We start from the raw sequence: 18,432 nt of genomic DNA on the forward strand, positions 1-18,432 counted from the left end.
ATTCCCTGGGGCTTCTCGGACCAGCCGGAGGATCTCAGCCCCAGGTAAACCAGGTCTCCTTTTTTTTTTTGCTTCCCCTCCTTCATCTTCACGTGCTCAGCCCGAGAGCCTGGGAGCCCCGGAAATCTCCTGGCTAACCAATCTGAGGGCGTTTCACCTGTGGCTTGCGTGACCTTCTGCTTCTAGTGGCTTAAAACATCTGAACTCTAAATCTGACAAATGATTTCAGCTGAAAATTAATTAGCATGGTGAATGAACTCTGAGCATGGTGTTTTTTCCTCCTCAGTCTGGTCCCAGGGGCATGTAATCAAATGATGAAGAATCATCATAAGGAGATTAAGCCTTCTCTTGAATCAGCGGGGAGATTCTGTGTTGGAAACTCCTTTATTACGGTTCTCAGCCCGGCCCCTGCACTCCACCAGGGCGGTTTTCTTTGGGAGAGGGAGGCCTGCTTCCAGAAACCAAACTCATAGGTCTCCAAAATCGCTTTTTTGGCAAATGCGCCGTCTACACCGAACCAATCAAATTTCGAAAGCCTTGTTGCTGAATAAACTCCATTAATAGCTGACATTTATGGGGCTTTAAAATTCACAGGCACTTTACATACATTATCTCATTTGATAATGCATTAATAATGAATATGCTATTTCCTGAATTGGGAAGTGATGGGATGAATTGTGATAAGAGCTTCAGGTCCCCCAAAGTAAAAATGACTCCAGGTTCAGGCACTGTCCACACCCTGTCTTCCTGGTCCCTGGACCCTCCATCTTCAGTGACCTTCATCATGTCCCCAGTCTTGCCTGTTGCCCCCTGGGAGCGCCTGCTCTGATGTAGATCTGCCGAGGGACAGGAAGCAGAGAGGGGAATGAGCTGGAGGTGGGGGACAGAAAAACCTAATGCGTTCCAGGGGGCCACCAAGTTTGCCCCTTAGATCAGGCACTCCAGGACCCCTTGCATGTTAAGGACCAAGCCTAAGTATGAGGGGACAAGTCCATTCTTCAAAAGCCCCCGGAGCTGGGAATCATAACAACCCTGAAGGAATTGCAAGCCAGCCTTTACTGACACAGATGTTGCTTGTGGATGGGGAATGAAATAAATGGAGGCAAGAGGGAAGAGAGAGGTCAGAGAATGCAACTGCCTCAGTTTCCTTGTATCATCCTTTCACATGAAGAGATCCATTCTACAGGTCTCAGTTAGATCCCCAGCAGCCATGGGCGGGGGGCTTCCATAACTTACAATCCCAAGAAGACTGAGTGTCTAATGAAGGGGAACACTGTGAACGAGCCTGGTCTCCTACCAGCAGAACCTTCACTCGCGTGTCCCCATTTCCCTGGGTTCTCCCCTGAGCAGCTTAATCACGGAGCAAGGCAGCTGAGGGGGTGATAAAGGCAGACGACAAGGAGCCTCATGCCCCCCGAAAGGGGCCCCGTGCTATGGGGACAAGGGGGGGGGGGCTTTGGCCAGGATGGCGAGGATGGTCCTCGGCTGCGGACGGAGGCAGTAACATTAAGGTACAAGGGGTCTTGGCCTGGAAGCTGAGGTGGAGAAGGAGAAAGTGGGCCAAAGGGCGCGGTTGTTTCCGGGTGAGGAACCAGAGCAGCACCGAGCCAGTGGGATGTGGGCCGAGTCCCTCAGAACCTGGACCAGCTGATGTCTCCCTGCGAGGGTCAGGCTCACTCCCAGAGAGCCGGGACCACCCCTCCCCCAGCACCCAGCACTGGAACAGCAGGCTCCAGGGAGCAGCCGTGGTGGGGAAGATGAGGAGGGGGCTGGCCTTGGGGCAGGGGGCACCCGACTGCCCAGATGCAGCTCCTCCAGACAGACTGTCAGCCTCCCCTTTCATCGGGGCCACTGGAGGCTCCCAAGTCCCTGTTGATGCCTCGGAATTACCCAGCAGGGAGAGGGCTGACTTTGGGAGTTGGGCAGGGAGGGGTGTGAGCCCCTCACCTGGGCTCCAGGTCCTTGGGATGATCGTGCAGGAGGGGTTGGGGATCGGCCAGATGGCGGCGTGTGCCTGGGAGGCTCCAGACTGCCCTGCTCCAGCCCAGTGTTCGCAGTCCTCCGGTCCCTTTGCTCCTAAGTTCCTGTACCCACTTCTGCTGTCCCTGTCAGCAAGCTCTGGCTTTGACTCCCTCTCTTCGCCCCTGCTGCATGGAAGAGCTGATTGGCAAAGGAGAAATGAGGTTATCAGCAGGGCAGCTGCAGCATCTTCCAAGGGGCCTGGGCAGTGATGCCCGCTGGGATCCAGCTCCATGCTTATCCTGGGAAGGGAGGGAGGGGAGGCCCAGAAGTGTCTCCTGAGGGACAAGGAGCCCCCTCCCCTCTCTGGGATGGGGAGGCTTCCCTGGCTCAGCCTGAAGGAGGGCGTTGGTTGTTTTCCCCCGTTGGGCTCGTTATCCCCGCGACTATCTGGAGAACAGCTTGGGGGCCCAACCCCACCTTTAGGCTGCAGGGTGAGGCCATGAGCTGGGCCCTGCCAAGGACCCCGGATCAGGGAGCCAGGAAAATGGGCCTCAGAGGGCCAGGAGTGAATTTCTACACTGGCAACGAGACGTGTGAAAGTGTGTACTTGCAATAACAAAATGCCCTTTACAATTTGGAAAAGGAAATCACTGTCTGCCGTCTTGTCTTGCCTCACACGCAGAAAAAAATGGCGAGAGCCTCACAGTTGTGAATTTGTTAAAGTCCCAGGAATAAAAGAAATGTGAAAAGCAAGATGCCGGGCGGGCCTTGGGCAGTGTGGTCAGCCACCCCCTTCTGCACTCCCTGCCCAGGGTCCTTCGGGACTGAGCCAGCCTTGGCCGGAGGGAAGGAGCTGGAGGAGGGGCGGTCAGTGTGGATGGCAGAGCCCAACAGCCCGACTCTCCCAGGGCCCCCACCCTGCCGGTCACTTTGGAATCTCAGAGCTGCAAGGCCATGGAAGGTCTCTGTCCCCCAGGATTTCCCTTCTGGACTTCGAGATCGTTCTTCTACCGTTGTCTCATCCTGGAGGTTTCCTCAGCCCCGGGGCCACCCGGAGCATCCTGCAGAGCCTGGGGAGGGAGCTGCTCTCCCTCTGCCGGCTATCCTTGCACAAGATCCGCCCCTTCTGCCTTTGGGGAGGTCCTTCAGGAGCCGCCATTTTGCCACAGGGCCTCCCTCCGACTTTGGAAAACTTCTGCCTCTCTCTCTCCTGCTTCCCTCCTTTTCTCTGGGTCTTCTCTCCTTGGAACACAAGCTCCTTGAGTCTGGGGCTGTGCAGGGCCTGAGTGCTCCATGGAAGCTTGTTTCCTTCTCTCCACAACCCCCCTGACAAGATATTCGGCTTCTGGGGGAAGACTTCCAAAGACAGGTGGGCCAGGGAGAGGGAGGGGCCCTCGGCGGCCCATGGGCCCAGGTCAGACCCAGCACTGGCCTGTCCTTTCTCCTCCCTCCATGTCCGAGCACAGAACTGTCCAAGTGCTCTTCCCTGTCTCAGGAGGGAGGGGCAGTCAGGGCCAAAGTGAGGAGCCCGCTCATCTCCATCTTCTGCAAAGCTCCGGTCTTGATTCTGTCCCTCCTTCCTCTTAAGCTCTAGTGGGATCATAGCCTTGGCCTTATAGAACTTACCTTTTCATCTGAGAATCATTCATTCATTAATCATTATCCCTGAGCCTCCAGCCCACTTTATTAGATACAAATTATGGGATAAACTGGAGAAATCCCTTTTCCCATAAATAATTGTTCATCTTTCTAGATATCCAGATCCTTAATGTCCTCTCCTTAAATTTGACATCCAAGTTACCGGTTGTACAATTTACTTACAATCGAGCAAACGCTAAAAAAAGACATATTGGTGAGAAAGCCGACCGCCCGAGACTCCCTAGCCTTCCCTTCCCTTGCTGACTTCTTCATTCTTTTCTCAGCCCCATCACTGGTTTCACTCCGGATACCGATTAATGTCACTTTTCAAGAATCTTTCTCTTATTTATTCTCAGTAGAAAGGTCAGACTCAGTCCTCTTAGAAGGAAAAAAAAGAGAAGCTCTTTCTCTCTTCCAATTCCTCTCCAGATATGACAGGTAATTCTCCAGAACAATAATTAAACTCCTAGTCTCTCCATACATTACAATTAAAATTACACTTTTCCTGGAGATTGCTCATATGCCAGTTAAACTATAAATTCACGGTTTTATGGCCTCTTCAAGATTCAGCCACATTATCCAATGGGATCTGTGGGAGCAGCCGCTCCTCAGGTGTGAAATCCCGGGGACTCCTTTTGCATAAGGCTCGGAGCAAATGACTAATGTGTTGATTCTGTAACATTTGTCCTCGTGTCTAAAATGTTTTCAGCTGCTAAAATAATCATTTTGGGGCAAGTACCTTAAATCTTCATTAACGTTCGCTGTAACGCATATGTCACAATTAAAACCACTATCAGACAGGCCGTTTTCTGTGAGAATAAACCACAAATGACATTGGCAACAGTAACAATAGTAGCTGCACATAATAAATGTGCGACGCTGCACGTACTATGTTCTATAACTGTGTTTGAGATGGCCGGAGAAGGGGAACGCTGATGACTTTGGAGGGATAGCTATCACCGGCCGCCACAGAACCGATCGGACGCTCTCCATGTTCTGGAAAGTGTCGCCATCTTCTCCAGAAAGGGTAATTTAGCAACGGAAGAGTTAGACCCAGAGAACAGCCTCTGGCCCTCCCTGGAGGATTTATGGGAATAGGGAGGCATTGAGATCTGCACTGGGAAGGGTCCCTTTTGAGATTTTCAAAGATACCGAGTCGTCTTGCTAAAGGCAATGATGGCGCTGTCGAAAATAGTCACTGGCACTGGGGGGGACCTATTTTTTCCTAGAAGATGCTGCTTCCTAACTACCTTATCTGGGACTGGTTGTTCTTTCTCTCAGACAAATCCCCCCCCCCAAAAAAAAAAAACAAAGCTAACAAGGAGGAGGAAAGAGTCTTCTTGTTCCTCTCTCCTTCCAGACCACCCTTTGTGCCATCACTCGTCGGCCCCTCTTCTTCTGATGCTCACTATCCTCTCTATCCCTCAGTTCAAATCCTTCCTGCCCCTTCCACCAATCCCCCTTGCTTTCCCCCCTTGTTCAGTAGCTGCCCCCACCTCCAATTCTGCGCTTGTTCTTGGAGCCCTCCATGGCTGTGGCAGCCCCTGGAGTCCCTTGACTTGCCAGTTCATCAACCTTCAAATCCCCACGACCTCTATCCTCACTGTGACCACAGTCATAGAAAGGGGAGGGGCATCTTCAGAGAGGTGCAGAGCCCAAGCTTGAGTCACGGTCTCCCCCAGGGTGAGATTGGGCAGCTCCAAAGTTCCTCCCAACTTCCTCCCAGATGGAGGCTCTAGGGATATTAAGGTCCTGACTTTGGGGTTTCCCTCACCACCCCCTTCTACACTTGAATGTATTCTACCCCATGCAACCCGTCTACTCTTCTCCCCTTCAGTGCCCCCTCCCTTCCCCCCCCAATACGTCACTCCTCATCCGCCTTCGTGTCCTTCACTGGGAGGTCCAACAATCGAACTGTGCGCTATCGGGGACTCTTGAACCTCTCACCCCCAGCCACCTTTGGTACCCCTTGCCGAACCCCAAGCCTGCGTTACCTCACGCTCCCCCTCCCATCCACACCCCCCATATAAAGCTGTTTGTGTCTGGAAAGGCAGGGCATCGCATCTCTGTTACCCGCCGTCAGCTGGGCCCTCGCCACCGCAGGTAATCGTTCCATCCTCCCCGACTGATGTTCTAGGCCGCCCTGAACCAGCTCCCCCAGTCCCTCCTTCCTCATCCCCGCCACCCTCAGGGACAAGGCTGCTGCTGTTTCTGCCCCCATGGAACACCCCCCCATGATATTCCCCGGTTCCTGGAGGTCTTCACACCCACACTCTCCTAACTTACAGTGCTACTTGGAGGCCCACTTCTGTGCCTGTGGGGTCTCTATTTCCCAATTAAGTCATGATCCCACCACGCGGGGCTCTGCCCCTGAATCTGGATAGCTTTCCTTGTGTTGGGGTCTCTGGTAAGAAGCTTTAACAATAGCAAAGAGCTGTGTTCACACACACACACACACTCACACACACACTTACACACACACACTCACACACACACTCACACACACACACTCACACACACATACACACTCACACACACTCACACACATTCACACACACTCACACACATACACACTCTCACACACACTCACACACATACACACTCTCACACACACACTTACACACACATTCATACACATACACACACTCACACACATACACACTCTCACACACACTCACACACACACACACACACTCACACACACACACACACATACACTCACACACTTGCACACACACTCACACACACACTTACACACATACACACACACACACACATACACTCACACACACACTTGCACACACACACTCACACACACACACACACACATATAAACACACAAAATCTCTCATTCTTTGCCTCACCTTTGTTCAGACAAACGGGGGTGTGTCTGCTCCTGGAATCGGTGATGGCCTCGGCTGACATTTCTGTGATGATTCTGCTCTTCTCTTCCGCCATTGGGTCCTGAGGGTAACAGATGTTCTGGCCCCGTTGAGCAGACACAGAAACGGTGGCTTCCGAGGGTGTGCCGGCTCGCCTGTAGCCAGAGGGCCGGAGGGAGGCTTGGGGTCTCGCTCTCTCCGGACTGCTAAAGCCCAGCCTTTCCACCGGAGCCGCTGAATTTTGTAAAGTTCCGCGCAACTAGAACAAAGCCTCCAAAATGAAACGGGACGTTGGCAGCCGGACCGTGCATCTCGCCAGATTCTCCGGGCATTCGCGGCCAGGATTTTCCCCAAGTTGGTTTGGCGAGAGCACAGGCAGAGCAGGGCCTGGAGGTGACACGGGCCTGGCACACGGCACTACATTCACTGGCTTTATAACCTAAATCCTATTATCTGGAAAATTTCAAGAAACTGTCTGTCGCAGCCTGGGGGTTTTGTGCAGTCACACACACACACACACACACACACACACACACACACACACACTTAAAGGTCATGCTCTTGGTGCCCCCTTCTCAGAGTCATCACTTATGCCCTGTTCCTGGCACCGGACTCTGGCCATCCCTTCTGAGGCATTTGTGATCATCGCCGGGCTGAGCTCACCACAACCCTGGGAGCCTTAATAGGGCGCCTCTGACTGGCCCATTTCAGGCACAGCTGCCAGAGGGAGGAGCCTGAGTGCCCGGGAGGAGGCCTGAGTGCCCGGGAGGAGCTTGAGTGCCCGGGAGGAGCCTGAGCCCTCCTGGCTGAGGGACTCGCTGCCTGGGACCAGGATCCTCGCCGCCACTCTGCAGCCTGGGCAGCCTGGGAGATGGTCAAAGCCGTGTCCTGTCCGTCCTGTTCAGACAAGTTGGCCAGTTGGTCAGTGAGCATTTACGGTGTGCCAGGCCCCGTGCTGGGCCCGGAGAGACAAAGAAAGAAGCTCTGACGGCAGAGACGAGAAGCCCCCTTCATGTCCTCGTTTTCCTTGTCTTTGAAATAATGAAGGCTGTCGGAGAAGCTAAGTGTAAGTGGCTGCATCTTGAGGCATTCTGGGCCCACTCCCCAGAGAAGGCCGCCCATCTCCTGGCCAGGAAGCATCCCCCGGTCCTAAAGGAGCCCAAACTTCTGAGCTGGTTCTCCCCGTTTTCTGTTGGGTTTGAGCCATCCATTTGCTCTGCATGCTGAGGATGTGCGGGGGGTTCTTGGCCATCTCGGGTCTTCACGGTCTGAAGACTATGGGAGGCTCTCCTGGTTCCGGCCCAGCTTTAAGAGGCTGTGAGTTTCCTGAGGCGGACGCCATTACTTCATTTGTGAAATGTTCTCGCCTTGAAGCGCGCTGCCTGGCCCCGAGAGGTGCTTGGGCCAAAACGAGTGTCTTAACCGGTGCTGGGGCTGGTGGGAACCGGCCTTAACCGGCTGCTGGGGCTGGTGGGAACCCGCCTTAACCGGCTGCTGGGGCTGGTGGGAACCGGCCTTAACCGGCTGCTGGGGCTGGTGGGAACCCGCCTTAACTGGCACTTGGGCTGTTGGGAACCGGCCTTGACCGGCTGCTGGGGCTGGTGGGAACCGGCCTTAACCGGCTGCTGGGGCTGGTGGGAACGGGCCTTAACTGGCGCTTGGGCTGTTGGGAACCGGCCTTAACCGGCTGCTGGGGCTGGTGGGAACCAGCCTTAACCGGCTGCTGGGGCTGGTGGGAACCTCTTGCCAGGTGGGGAATAAGGAGGTCGCCCTGCACCCCACAGTGAGAGTGCACCTAGGTCCCCAGCAGCGATGACGGGCACAGGGATCATGGCCGCCCCTCCCCAGGGTACCCACGGCCTGTGCTTTGGAAGTGCCATCCTGGGCATGATGAGCATGTGGCCAAGGTCACTGGTCCCGGGCCGGCCCCCAGGCTCCTGGGGATGTCGTACAGGCTACGCGGGGCCGTCCCCCAGGCTACCGGCTCATCCGGGCGAGGGGCTCGGCCTCCTTCCCACGGAAGACGCCCCGTGTCCCCGGGGCCTGACCCTGCCACCAGGCCCTGGCCGCCCCCTGGTGTGGGCTTGGCCCCGGGTCTCACTGACGTCCTGGTCATTTATTCCTTTCAGGGAACTCACCCTGACCAGCATCGGTGCGGACGCGGCGGGATCCTGGGAGTGCCGGGTCAGCAACGCCTACGGCAGCCGAACCAAAGGGGTTGAGATCACGGTGTTGGAGACCGCGGCGCCCTCCTGCCCCCCGGAGAGGCTCTGGACAAGGAAGGGCGACTTCAGGTGGGCCGGGCTCCTAAACCGTGGGGCTGGTGCTGCTGGTTGTGGGGGGGACGCCGGGCGGGGGCGGTGACCGATGCCCGCCAGGAGCGGGGGGCGAGCTGTGGTGCCCGCCAGGAGCGGGGGCGGGGCAGGGGGCGCGCCGCAGCTGCTGAGCAAGCGCTGACTGGCTGACGGCGCCGCCCTCTGGAAGCACTTTTTAGTGCACAAAAGACCTTCGGAGTGTCCCTGAGGGGGATGGGCAGCACAGGACTTGGCCATGGTCACGGAACTCTTCCCTCCCCAATTCTTTTCTTTTCAAGTTTTGATTCCAAATTCTATAATCCTTCCTCGGTCCCCAAGATGGCGCTTCCTCATGGAGCATCCCTGAGAAAGCCAGAGAGCCCTCCCCCCTCCCCACGTGCCCGGCGCTCCCCCCACGTGCCCCTCCCCCCCACGTGTCCCCCCCCCCGCCACGTGCCCGGCGCTCCCCCCACGTGTCCCTCCCCCCACGTGTCCCTCCCCCCACGTGCCCGGCGCTCCCCCCACGTGTCCCTCCCCCCCACGTGCCCCTCCCCCCCACGTGCCCGGCGCTCCCCCCACGTGTCCCTCCCCCCACGTGTCCCTCCCCCCCACGTGCCCCTCCCCCCACGTGCCCGGCGCTCCCCCCACGTGCCCGGCGCTCCCCCCACGTGTCCCTCCCCCCACGTGTCCCTCCCCCCCATGTGTCCCTCCCCCCCACGTGCCCACGCTCCCCCCACGTGTCCCTCCCCCCCACGTGCCCGGCGCTCCCCCCACGTGTCCCTCCCCCCCCACGTGCCCGGCGCTCCCCCCACGTGTCCCTCCCCCCCCACGTGCCCGCGCTCCCCCCACGCCACAGACGCCGCGCTCGCGGTTTGAAGAGGAGGATGCAAGGAAGCGACCTCCCGCCCCAGAGCTTGGCTTATTCTCTGTGTGGAGCCTGCGGCCTAGAGCCCGCTCCCCGCCCCCAGGGGTCCTGCTGCAGGCGGACTCCCGAGGGGACCTCCCCCCAACTCGCATCTGTAATAAAGCTTCGGTGGGATTCACGACCAGGCCCCCCCAGATGTAGCTGGGAACGGTCCCCACCCCCGCGCCCACCGAGCCAGGGACGGTCATGAGCCCGCCGGCCTTCCCTCCACTGTCTCAGAAAATGTCCCGCGGCCTTGTCCCGGTTCCAGTCCCGGCCTGGGCGATCTGCTTCTCCCACAGGCTTTTGAGGGTGCGGAGCCAGCTCCTGCTCTGGGGCTCTCCCTCTTGGGTCGGCCATAAGGCCCCCCCACGGCTGGCGATGACTCCTCTGCCGGGAAAGGCCCCGTGCAGGCAAAGAAGTCCCAATTCCTCCTTAAAAACACGTTTAGAAAGGGAAAAAAAGAGAAAAGGAACCCCTCCTTGACAGAGGAATTTGGGGTTCATGACCCATGTCCCTGAATCCCCCCTGAGAATGTCGGGGCCACCGGCCTGTGCTTCTTCTCTGGGACCGTCCTTCAAGGAGAGGGGGCCCCATCGCCTCCCACTCCCACCTGCCTCTGTCTCTTTTTTACCTTCTAATACACACTCATACACAGAGACACTCACCCACTCACCCTCACTCATACTCCCCCGCACAAACCCCGCCCCAGATAAAACCCCCTCAGGGCTGATGCTGGGGGGGGGGGGCAGCCCCTTCTTTACCACCGAGTCAGTAAGACACAAGTGGGTATTTGGGGGCCTTGGACTAGTGACCAGCAGATGCTGGTGGTCCTCAGATACGTGTGACCCGGACCAGGGGACTGGACCCGCGGTTTCCCAGGCCCCTCCCTGCTCTTAATGGAGGGGCCCCTGAGTCTGTGAAGCAGCCCTAAGCTCCTCCTGAGCCGGGCTACATTTCCTAGTGGGGCTGGGGCCGGGGCCTGGAAGGGCCACCTGCAGTGTCTCCGGGCCATGGCTCTCAGGCTCCCCAGAGGCCCCGAGTGTCTCCCCCAGGAACCCCGAGTGTCTCCCCCCAGAGGCCCCGAGTGTCTCCCCCAGAGGCCCCGAGTGTCTCCCCCAGAGGCCCCGAGTGTCCCCCCCCAGAGGCCCCCAATGTCTCCCCCAGAGGCCCCGAGTGTCCCCCCCCAGAGGCCCCAGTGTCTCCCCCCAGAGGCCCCCAATGTCTCTCCCAGAGGCCCCGAGTGTCCCCCCCCAGAGGCCCCAGTGTCTCCCCCCAGAGGCCCCAGTGTCTCCCCCAGGAGCCCCGAGTGTCTCCCCCCAGAGCCCCGAGTGTCTCCCCCAGGAGCCCCGAGTGTCTCCCCCCAGAGGCCCCCAATGTCTCCCCCAGAGGCCCCGAGTGTCTCCCCCAGAGGCCCCGAGTGTCTCCCCCAGAGGCCCCGAGTGTCTCCCCCCAGAGGCCCCGAGTGTCCCCCCCCAGAGGCCCCGAGTGTCTCCCCCAGAGGCCCCGAGGGTCTCCCCCAGGCCCCGCAGAGAAGACTGAAGTCTCCGTGTTCCTGCTGTTTCCAGGTGGCCCAGAACCTTGGCGGGGGTGACAGCCTCCCACCTGTGCCTCCCCTTCCCCCTGAGCGTGGTGTCCCTTCGCAGCAGTCCCGGGGAGCCCAGGGCTCGGCGCAGGTGCGGCCTGACCGGCCGCTGGGACGAGGCCGACCTGTCCGAGTGCCCTTCTTCCCAAGAGGTCATCCAGGTGCTCTCGGCCTTTGCTGCGGTAGGTGAGCGGCCCCCGTCCCGGGGTGGGGGCCCCCGCAGGACCGGAGTTTCTGACCCGGGGGAGGCCGGTCTTGTCCCAGGAGCCCGAGGCTTTGGCGGCCCCGGCTGCGGGGGGAGGACGACCCTTGAGCCCCTTGCCCCCCATACGCGGTCCGGCCCCCAGCGAACGCTGCGTGGCGGGTGACATCGGTCTGTGTCCTTTCAGATGCACGTCAACGTCACCAATGCGGGCGAGTTCTCGGGGCGGCTGGCGCTCTACACGAGGGGCGCGTCTCCCTTCGCCGGGAAGACGGAGGTCGTCCGCCTGGCCCAGATGATGGAGAAGCTGCTGGCCTTCGTGGAAGAGAGCCGGGAAGTGAGTGCGGCGTTTGTGCGGCAAAGCGTCCTGGGGCGGAGGGGGCGGGGCTGTCCATGTGTCTATGGCCGGTCCCTCTGTCTGTACAGGGGAGGGCAAACCTCGCCCCCGCTGCCTCCCAGAGCACCAGCGCCGGGCCCGCCCCCTCACCCGGGGGAGTGTGGGATGCCTGGGCCCTCCCCCAGACATTCCCCAGGTGCTTATTCAGGACTCAGCCGGGTCTGCAGGGGAGTCAGATTGGTTCTGGGAATTCTGGGCCAACCCACGGTGCCTCCAGAGGGGTCTCGGAGGGGGGCAGCCCCCGCGGCGCTGCTGATAGAGGGGAGCACCCCCCCTCCCGAGGCTTCCAAGCCCAGACTCTCACCCCGGCAGAGCTTGCAGGACATGGTCCTCTGCGGGAGCCCCTTCTGGGACAGGGAGCCCCCCGGCTCTGGGACAGCTCCCAGCGTGGGGCATCCTCCCTGTGAAGGTCCTGCTTCACCCCCCATGCTCCAGACTCTGCCCCAGTGAGCCCACCGGAACTCACTCCTCCCCCACCGAGGCTCACTCCTCCCCCACCGGGGCTCACTCCTCCCCCACCGGGGCTTACTCCTCCCCCACCGGGGCTCACTCCTCCCCCACCGAGGCTCACTCCTCCCCCACCGGGGCTCACTCCTCCCCCACCGGAACTCACTCCTCCCCCACCGGGGCTCACTCCTCCCCCACCGGGGCTCACTCCTCCCCCACCGGGGCTCACTCCTCCCCCACCGGGGCGCACTCCTCCCCCACCGGGGCTCACTCCTCCCCCACCGGGGCTCACTCCTCCCCCACCGAGGCTCAATCCTCCCCCACGGGGCTCACTCCTCCCCCACCGGGGCGCACTCCTCCCCCACCGGGGCTCACTCCTCCCCGACCCGGACGGTCCTTTGCGTAGTGAGAACGCCCCCTGCCTCTAACCCGCTTCTCTCAGTGTTGCAGTGAGGACCCGTGGGATGAGAGCCGTAAACTCCTCAGCGCCGCACCTGTCACACGGCAGGCGCATAATAAGTGTGTGCCCCCCAGACCTTCTCTTTCCTGGGTCGGGGGGGTCCATTCCCTTCCAGTCGCGGCCGTGACTTGGAATCCTGGCCCTGGCCGCCTCCCTTTGTCTCAGTTGGTCCCCAAAGCCCGGGGTCTCCCCAGACCAGCCTCGCCCCCCCCCCCAGCTGGGAGGCCGGTCCTCGGCATTTCTTCCCATTGCGCCCGTGCTCCGTCAGTGTCTGTGTGAGTCCCGGAGTCCCCGGCCTTGCCACCTGCTGGCGGGCGCTCCGACCCAGAGGAAATCGTCTTTGCCCGGGCTCGGTGCGGCCCGGCACTGGCTCAGTTTGTTCCTTTCTTCCTGTGACTTTGCCAACTCATTGATAAAAGCGTTCCCCAGCCCGGAGCCCGGCGTGGGAGCCCAGTGTGGGAGCCTGGTACGGAGCCCGGCATGGAGCCCAGAGTGAGAGCCCAGCATGGAACCCAGTGTGGACCCTGGCATGGGAGCCTGGTACGGAGCCCGGCATGGAGCCCGGCATGGAGCCCAGCATGGGAACCCAGAGTGAGAGCACAGCATGGAACCCAGCGCGGACCCTGGCATGGGAGCCTGGTACAGAGTCTGGCATGGAGCCCAGCATGGGAACCCAGAGTGAGAGCACAGCATGGAACCCAGCGCGGACCCTGGCATGGGAGCCTGGTACAGAGTCTGGCACGGAGCCCAGCATGGAACCCAACATGGGAGCCCGGCACAGCCTGGGGGGCCCTGTCCCTGCCAGGGTCCTTGGGGCCTGAGGATTCTGGGCCCCAAGGTTTTGGAGAGACCCCAGCAGTGTCTGCCCCACTCCCAGCCAGGCAGCCAACCCTCCCGGGTGAGACCGATAGCAACATAAAACCAGGATCAGAAGCGATCCCTGCCCATCGGATGCCATCGGATGCCATCAGACGCCATTGGACATGGGCGCCCCTAGGACAAGGCCCCCCCAAATAGCCTCTTTGTTAGAGACACACTGCCCGTAGTGGGCACTTTGTGCCCCCTCACAGGGATCTCCATCGGGGACGAGAAGAAAACGCCCCTGAGAAGCCCCTCAGCCCCTCGATGCGGAGATGAGCAGCTGGGCCAGGGGCTGGGGCCGTCCCATCCCAAGCGGGCCCCCTGCGCCCAGGGCGAAGCCCTCAGAGTCTCCCGGACTTCTGTCTGGACTCGAGGACCCACAGGGTCACAAGCCAGCGGCTCTCCCGGTCCGCGGGTGGGGGGCACGCCTCGGGTACGGGAAACCTCCGACAACGGGCCCTGGCACCCGGAAGCTTCAGTGAGCGTCCGTTCCCCACTCCGTGTGAGCGGGCTGCGGCGGGGCAGGAGACGGAGCTTGTGACAGGCCCGGATGCTGGAATCCAGCACGAGGGGGAGAGTGGGGCGGGGGGGCGCTTAGAAAGGGGCCACGGGGATGGAACAGGGGCACGGAGGCGGCCCGGGCACACGGGGTTTGGGAGGGAAGATTGGTGACGGGAGGAGGCAAATGGGAGCCCTGGAGGCTGGCCCGGGGAGCCCTCCTGTGTTAGACTGGCCCCGGGAGCCCCTCCACTCCTGGGCCAGTTCTCTTCCTCGGAGGTGCTGAGTGGGGGTGGGGTGGGGTGGCAGCCACGGGCTCCACGTGGGCACTAACACGCCCTCGGCTACTTCTTTCCCATAGCTCGGAGACGCCCTGGTCCAGATCGCGAGCAACCTGATGCTGGTGGGCGACCACGCGCTGTGGGCAGCGCAGAGAGAAGACGGAGCCTGCACGAGAGCCCTCCGCTGCCTTGAGCGCGTGGCCGAGCGGGCGCCCAGCACCAGCGTGCCCACCGTGTCCAAGGTACCTCCTGCGGGCTGCCATGGCGGGAAGGGGACAGCCGTGGTGAAGGGCACCGCCCGCCCCAGTGCCAGGCAGCCCAGCTCCGGCGGGGTCCTGGGCACTCCCCTGGGGGCGGCGAGGGCTCCCCATGAAGCCCCAGGTGTCTCTGAAGTGCATGTGCTGGGAGAGAACGGGCCTGAGAGTGTCATACGTGTGTGCCCGTGTGTGTGCCCGTGTGTGCCCATGTGTTGTGGGCACCCGCGCCCAGCTGCGTCTGTCCAGGATGGCCTGGAACCCCTGGATCTGGGGCTGGCCCGGTCAGGGCCCTGCTTGTCCCCGGACTGACTCCCCTGGACACCAGGTCCCATTTCTTTGTCAGATGCTCCAGAGACAACCGTCCTCCCTCTTCACCTCATCCCTTGGCAACCCCAGGGGAAAACGTCTGTGTTGGGGACTGGGAGGACCATGAGCCGGAGGCTGACTCCAGGCTGGAAGGGAGGACGCCTGTGTGGGGGGTTTGCCCAGGGAAGCGGCCAGCCTGGGTTTGGGCTCCTTCCTCCTGCCCAGGCTCTAACACCGGGGCTCCCCTGCCACAGAGAGGGGAGTGAGGGGGTCCTTGCCAAGGGGAGCGAGGGGGGCCTTGCCACGGGGAGGGGAGCGAGGGGGTCCTTGCCAAGGGGAGCGAGGGGGGCCTTGCCACGGGGAGGGGAGCGAGGGGGGGCCTTGCCACGGAAGGCGAGGGTGGCCATGGCACCAGAGCCAGCAGGACCGGGGGTGGGGCGGCGCACTCCACTTAACAGCCCGAGATGTCGGAGCTTCCCGGGAGTCATTTCAGTCTGGCAGGGAAGCCGAAAGCGGCTTTCAAGGGAGAGCGTGGGAGGGTAATTGGGAGCAGCTGCTAGACAGCGTCTCGGGGAGCCTGGTGTGCAGGGGAGGGAGGCCGGGGCTGAGAGGGGCTTTCAGAGGGATCTTGGGGGCTCGCTCGCCCAGCGCCGGGCAGGAAGGGTCCAGAGAGGGAGGGAGGGAGGGAGCCGGCCTCCGGGAGGCCGGGAAGGAGGGCGAGAAAATCCAGAGGTAAAAGCCAGTCACTCGCTAAGGAGGCAGCGGGAGCTCTCCGGGGACTTGGCTGCAACGGGAAGGGGGCGCTTCCTTCCCAGAGGGGGGAGACCTGGCGCTCCCAAGGGCACAGGGTTTCCCAGGCCACCCCCAGGGACTCAGGGACTCGCAGCCATCTCCGTCAGTGATGTTCTCTGCCTGCATTGGGAAGCGCGCCTTCCTCTGGGCGTCCGGCCCTGGAGCCGCAGAGGGTCTCGGCCACGCCAGGAGGGCCTGGTGTCCGCCCTGTGAGCGGGGAAGGGCGGCCGGACCGTGAGGCCGGGGCTCACACCAGAGCAGTGGGTGCTGGGGGAGGGGCGGGCAGCGCCGGAAGCCTGGGGGGGGGGGAGCGGGGAGAGCAGGTCCCAGGCACTCGAGGCCCTGCCGGGGGCTCTGCCTTCCAGCAGGGGGCGCTGGTCCCAGGGAGGGCCGGACCGTGAATCACCGCCCTTAGGTTTGCCTCAGTTTCCTCAGTGCTGAAATGGGTTTATGAGCATCTCCCACGTCAGGTTGAGGATCCGCTGGGATGTTAGCACCAAGCCTGGCCCGGAGTCCTGCTCCGACGGTGCCAGGGGCGGCCACCCAGACCTGCAACAGCCCTACTGTGGGCCAAGCGTATGAAGCACCTACTGTGTGCCCGAGGGCTGAAAGTCTGACCTTGCGCTCGAGGAGCCCCTCAGGGCCGGCGACAAGCAAAGCAACTGAAGAGATTTATCAGGCTAAACATGGCCAGCTCCGGGGCCGAAGGGGCCAGCACGAGGAGCCTGAGAGAGGGAGCAGGAGGTGCAGAGGAGGGAGCTGACAAGGGGACAGCCGGGAGGGCCCCCAAGTAAGGGAACGGGGGAGCCAGGAGCCCCCGGCACCAGCCTCCGAGTACGGGCAGAAGCCTGGGGGGGGGGGGGAGTCCGCCGTGGCTTTACCCGCCAAGCAGAGACCTCCGAGTGACAGGGGGGCGCCGTCAGCCCCACACCTTGGGGAGATGCATTAGACAGTGTGGGGGGGTATTACCCGGGGAGTTTGGAAGCAGGCACCTGGAGGGCTTGTGGGTGCCCAGGGGCCAGTGAAGCAGACGGAGTCGGGGCCATGGAGCCTGAGGAGAGACGGGCATATTAGGAGTCCCCGGCCTTTCTGAAGGGGGGGCCGCGCTGTGGGGGTCGTGCTTGCTGTGGGGGCCGTGCCGTGGGGGTCGCGCCGTGGGGGCCGTGCTTGCTGTGGGGGCCGTGCTGTGGGGGCCACGCCGTGGGGGTCGCGCCGTGGGGGCCGCGCCGTGGGGGCCGTGCTTGCTGTGGGGGCCGTGCTTGCTGTGGGGGCCGCGCCGTGGGGGCCGCGCCATGGGGGCCGTGCTGTGGGGGCCGTGCTTGCTGTGGGGGCCGCGCCGTGGGGGCCGCGCCATGGGGGCCGTGCTGTGGGGGCCGCGCCGTGGGGGCCGTGCTGTGGGGGCCGTGCTTGCTGTGGGGACCGCGCCGTGGGGGCCGCGCCATGGGGGCCGTGCTGTGGGGGCCGTGCTTGCTGTGGGGGCCGCGCCGTGGGGGCCGCGCCATGGGGGCCGTGCTGTGGGGGCCGTGCTTGCTGTGGGGGCCGTGCTTGCCGTGGGGGCCGCGCTGTGGGGGCCGCGCCGTGTGGGCCGTGCTTGCTGTGGGGGCCGGCCGCGCGCCGTGGGGGCTATGGTGCTGCGGGGGGTCCCCCAGGGCTCACCGCAGGGGAAGCGGGGACCCGGCCATGTCTGGCTGGTGAGTACCCCGAGCTGGGGCCCGCCTCCCAGTCCCTCCCAGGACCGCAGCCTCATCTGCTCCCTCTGGATGGGAGCCAGACGGTAATTAGCAGCAGTAAATTGGCTCGTTGGAAACATGATTTCCTTTAAAGTCGGGGAGGGAGGAGACACGCCCCGAACCAGCGCAGCTTTCCAGGAGGCTGGCGACCGAGAGGCTCTATGGGGAGGGAGGAGGGGGGACCGGGCACATATTTCTGGACCCGCACCTGCCGCAGCCCCGAAGGGCCACTGGTGGGGGACAGAGGCAGGGCCGGGGGGCTGGCAGCCAGCACAGGGGCCCCAAACAAGAGGCAGCTCAAGAGGGACCAGAGGCCACCGAAGGCCTGGGGGTGGGACCCGGTGCTGTGGTCTCCCCAGGGGCCGGGGGCTGCAGCCTTCCATGGCACGGGAAGAGTCTCTGGGCCCGCAGACTGGCTCCCCCCAGCCCCGGCTTTTAGCGCTGAGCAGTGGCAGTGGCGCTCCTTGTCCCACAGACCCACTCTGCTGCTAACTGCATTTCCTGGAGCCGTGCACCGTGTATGGGGAGACTCAGGCCCCCTTCTCCCTCCCTTTTTGCAGGTCTCTCCTAACATAGCCCTCGAGGCCTGGGTCCTCCAGCCCTCAAGCTTCAGAGGGATGAGCTGTGTGGTCCTCCAGAAGGCGCCCGGGGAGGGGGACCCCCACCCCGAAGAGGCCCTGAGCCTTAAGTGCGACGGTTCCGGAGCAGCGTGGGACCGAGGGCCGGAGTGGCCTGCCCAGGTAGGTGGGGCCAAAATGCTCACCCCGGGCCCGGCGTTTCCCACCAAACATCAGAAATTCTGCAAGTCGAGGCGACGAGGAGCGTGGCCGGTGTCCAGGGGAGCCCGGGGAGGGGACATGCTGGGGCGTCCATGACTGCACTGTGGGGGACGTGTCATGGGCGGGGCCTTCGTCTGGCTCGGAGCTCCAGGTGTTC

The 18,432-nt window shown here is 62.1% G+C and overlaps 1 protein-coding gene across 1 annotated transcript in view; it reads left to right on the forward strand.

Annotated features, from left to right (window-relative positions):
- Nucleotides 1–18,432, forward strand: part of ADGRA1 (adhesion G protein-coupled receptor A1) — a 207,620-nt gene that overhangs the window by 93,732 nt on the left and 95,456 nt on the right. Inside the window, exons 8-12 of the mRNA XM_051982798.1 lie at nucleotides 8,612–8,776; nucleotides 11,249–11,447; nucleotides 11,655–11,804; nucleotides 14,492–14,653; nucleotides 18,057–18,236. Of these exons, the coding sequence (XP_051838758.1) occupies nucleotides 8,612–8,776; nucleotides 11,249–11,447; nucleotides 11,655–11,804; nucleotides 14,492–14,653; nucleotides 18,057–18,236 (856 nt within the window). The remainder of the gene's footprint in view (nucleotides 1–8,611; nucleotides 8,777–11,248; nucleotides 11,448–11,654; nucleotides 11,805–14,491; nucleotides 14,654–18,056; nucleotides 18,237–18,432) is intronic.

Source organism: Antechinus flavipes, chromosome 2 (genome assembly GCF_016432865.1).
Source record: "Antechinus flavipes isolate AdamAnt ecotype Samford, QLD, Australia chromosome 2, AdamAnt_v2, whole genome shotgun sequence".
NCBI lineage: Eukaryota > Metazoa > Chordata > Mammalia > Dasyuromorphia > Dasyuridae > Antechinus > Antechinus flavipes.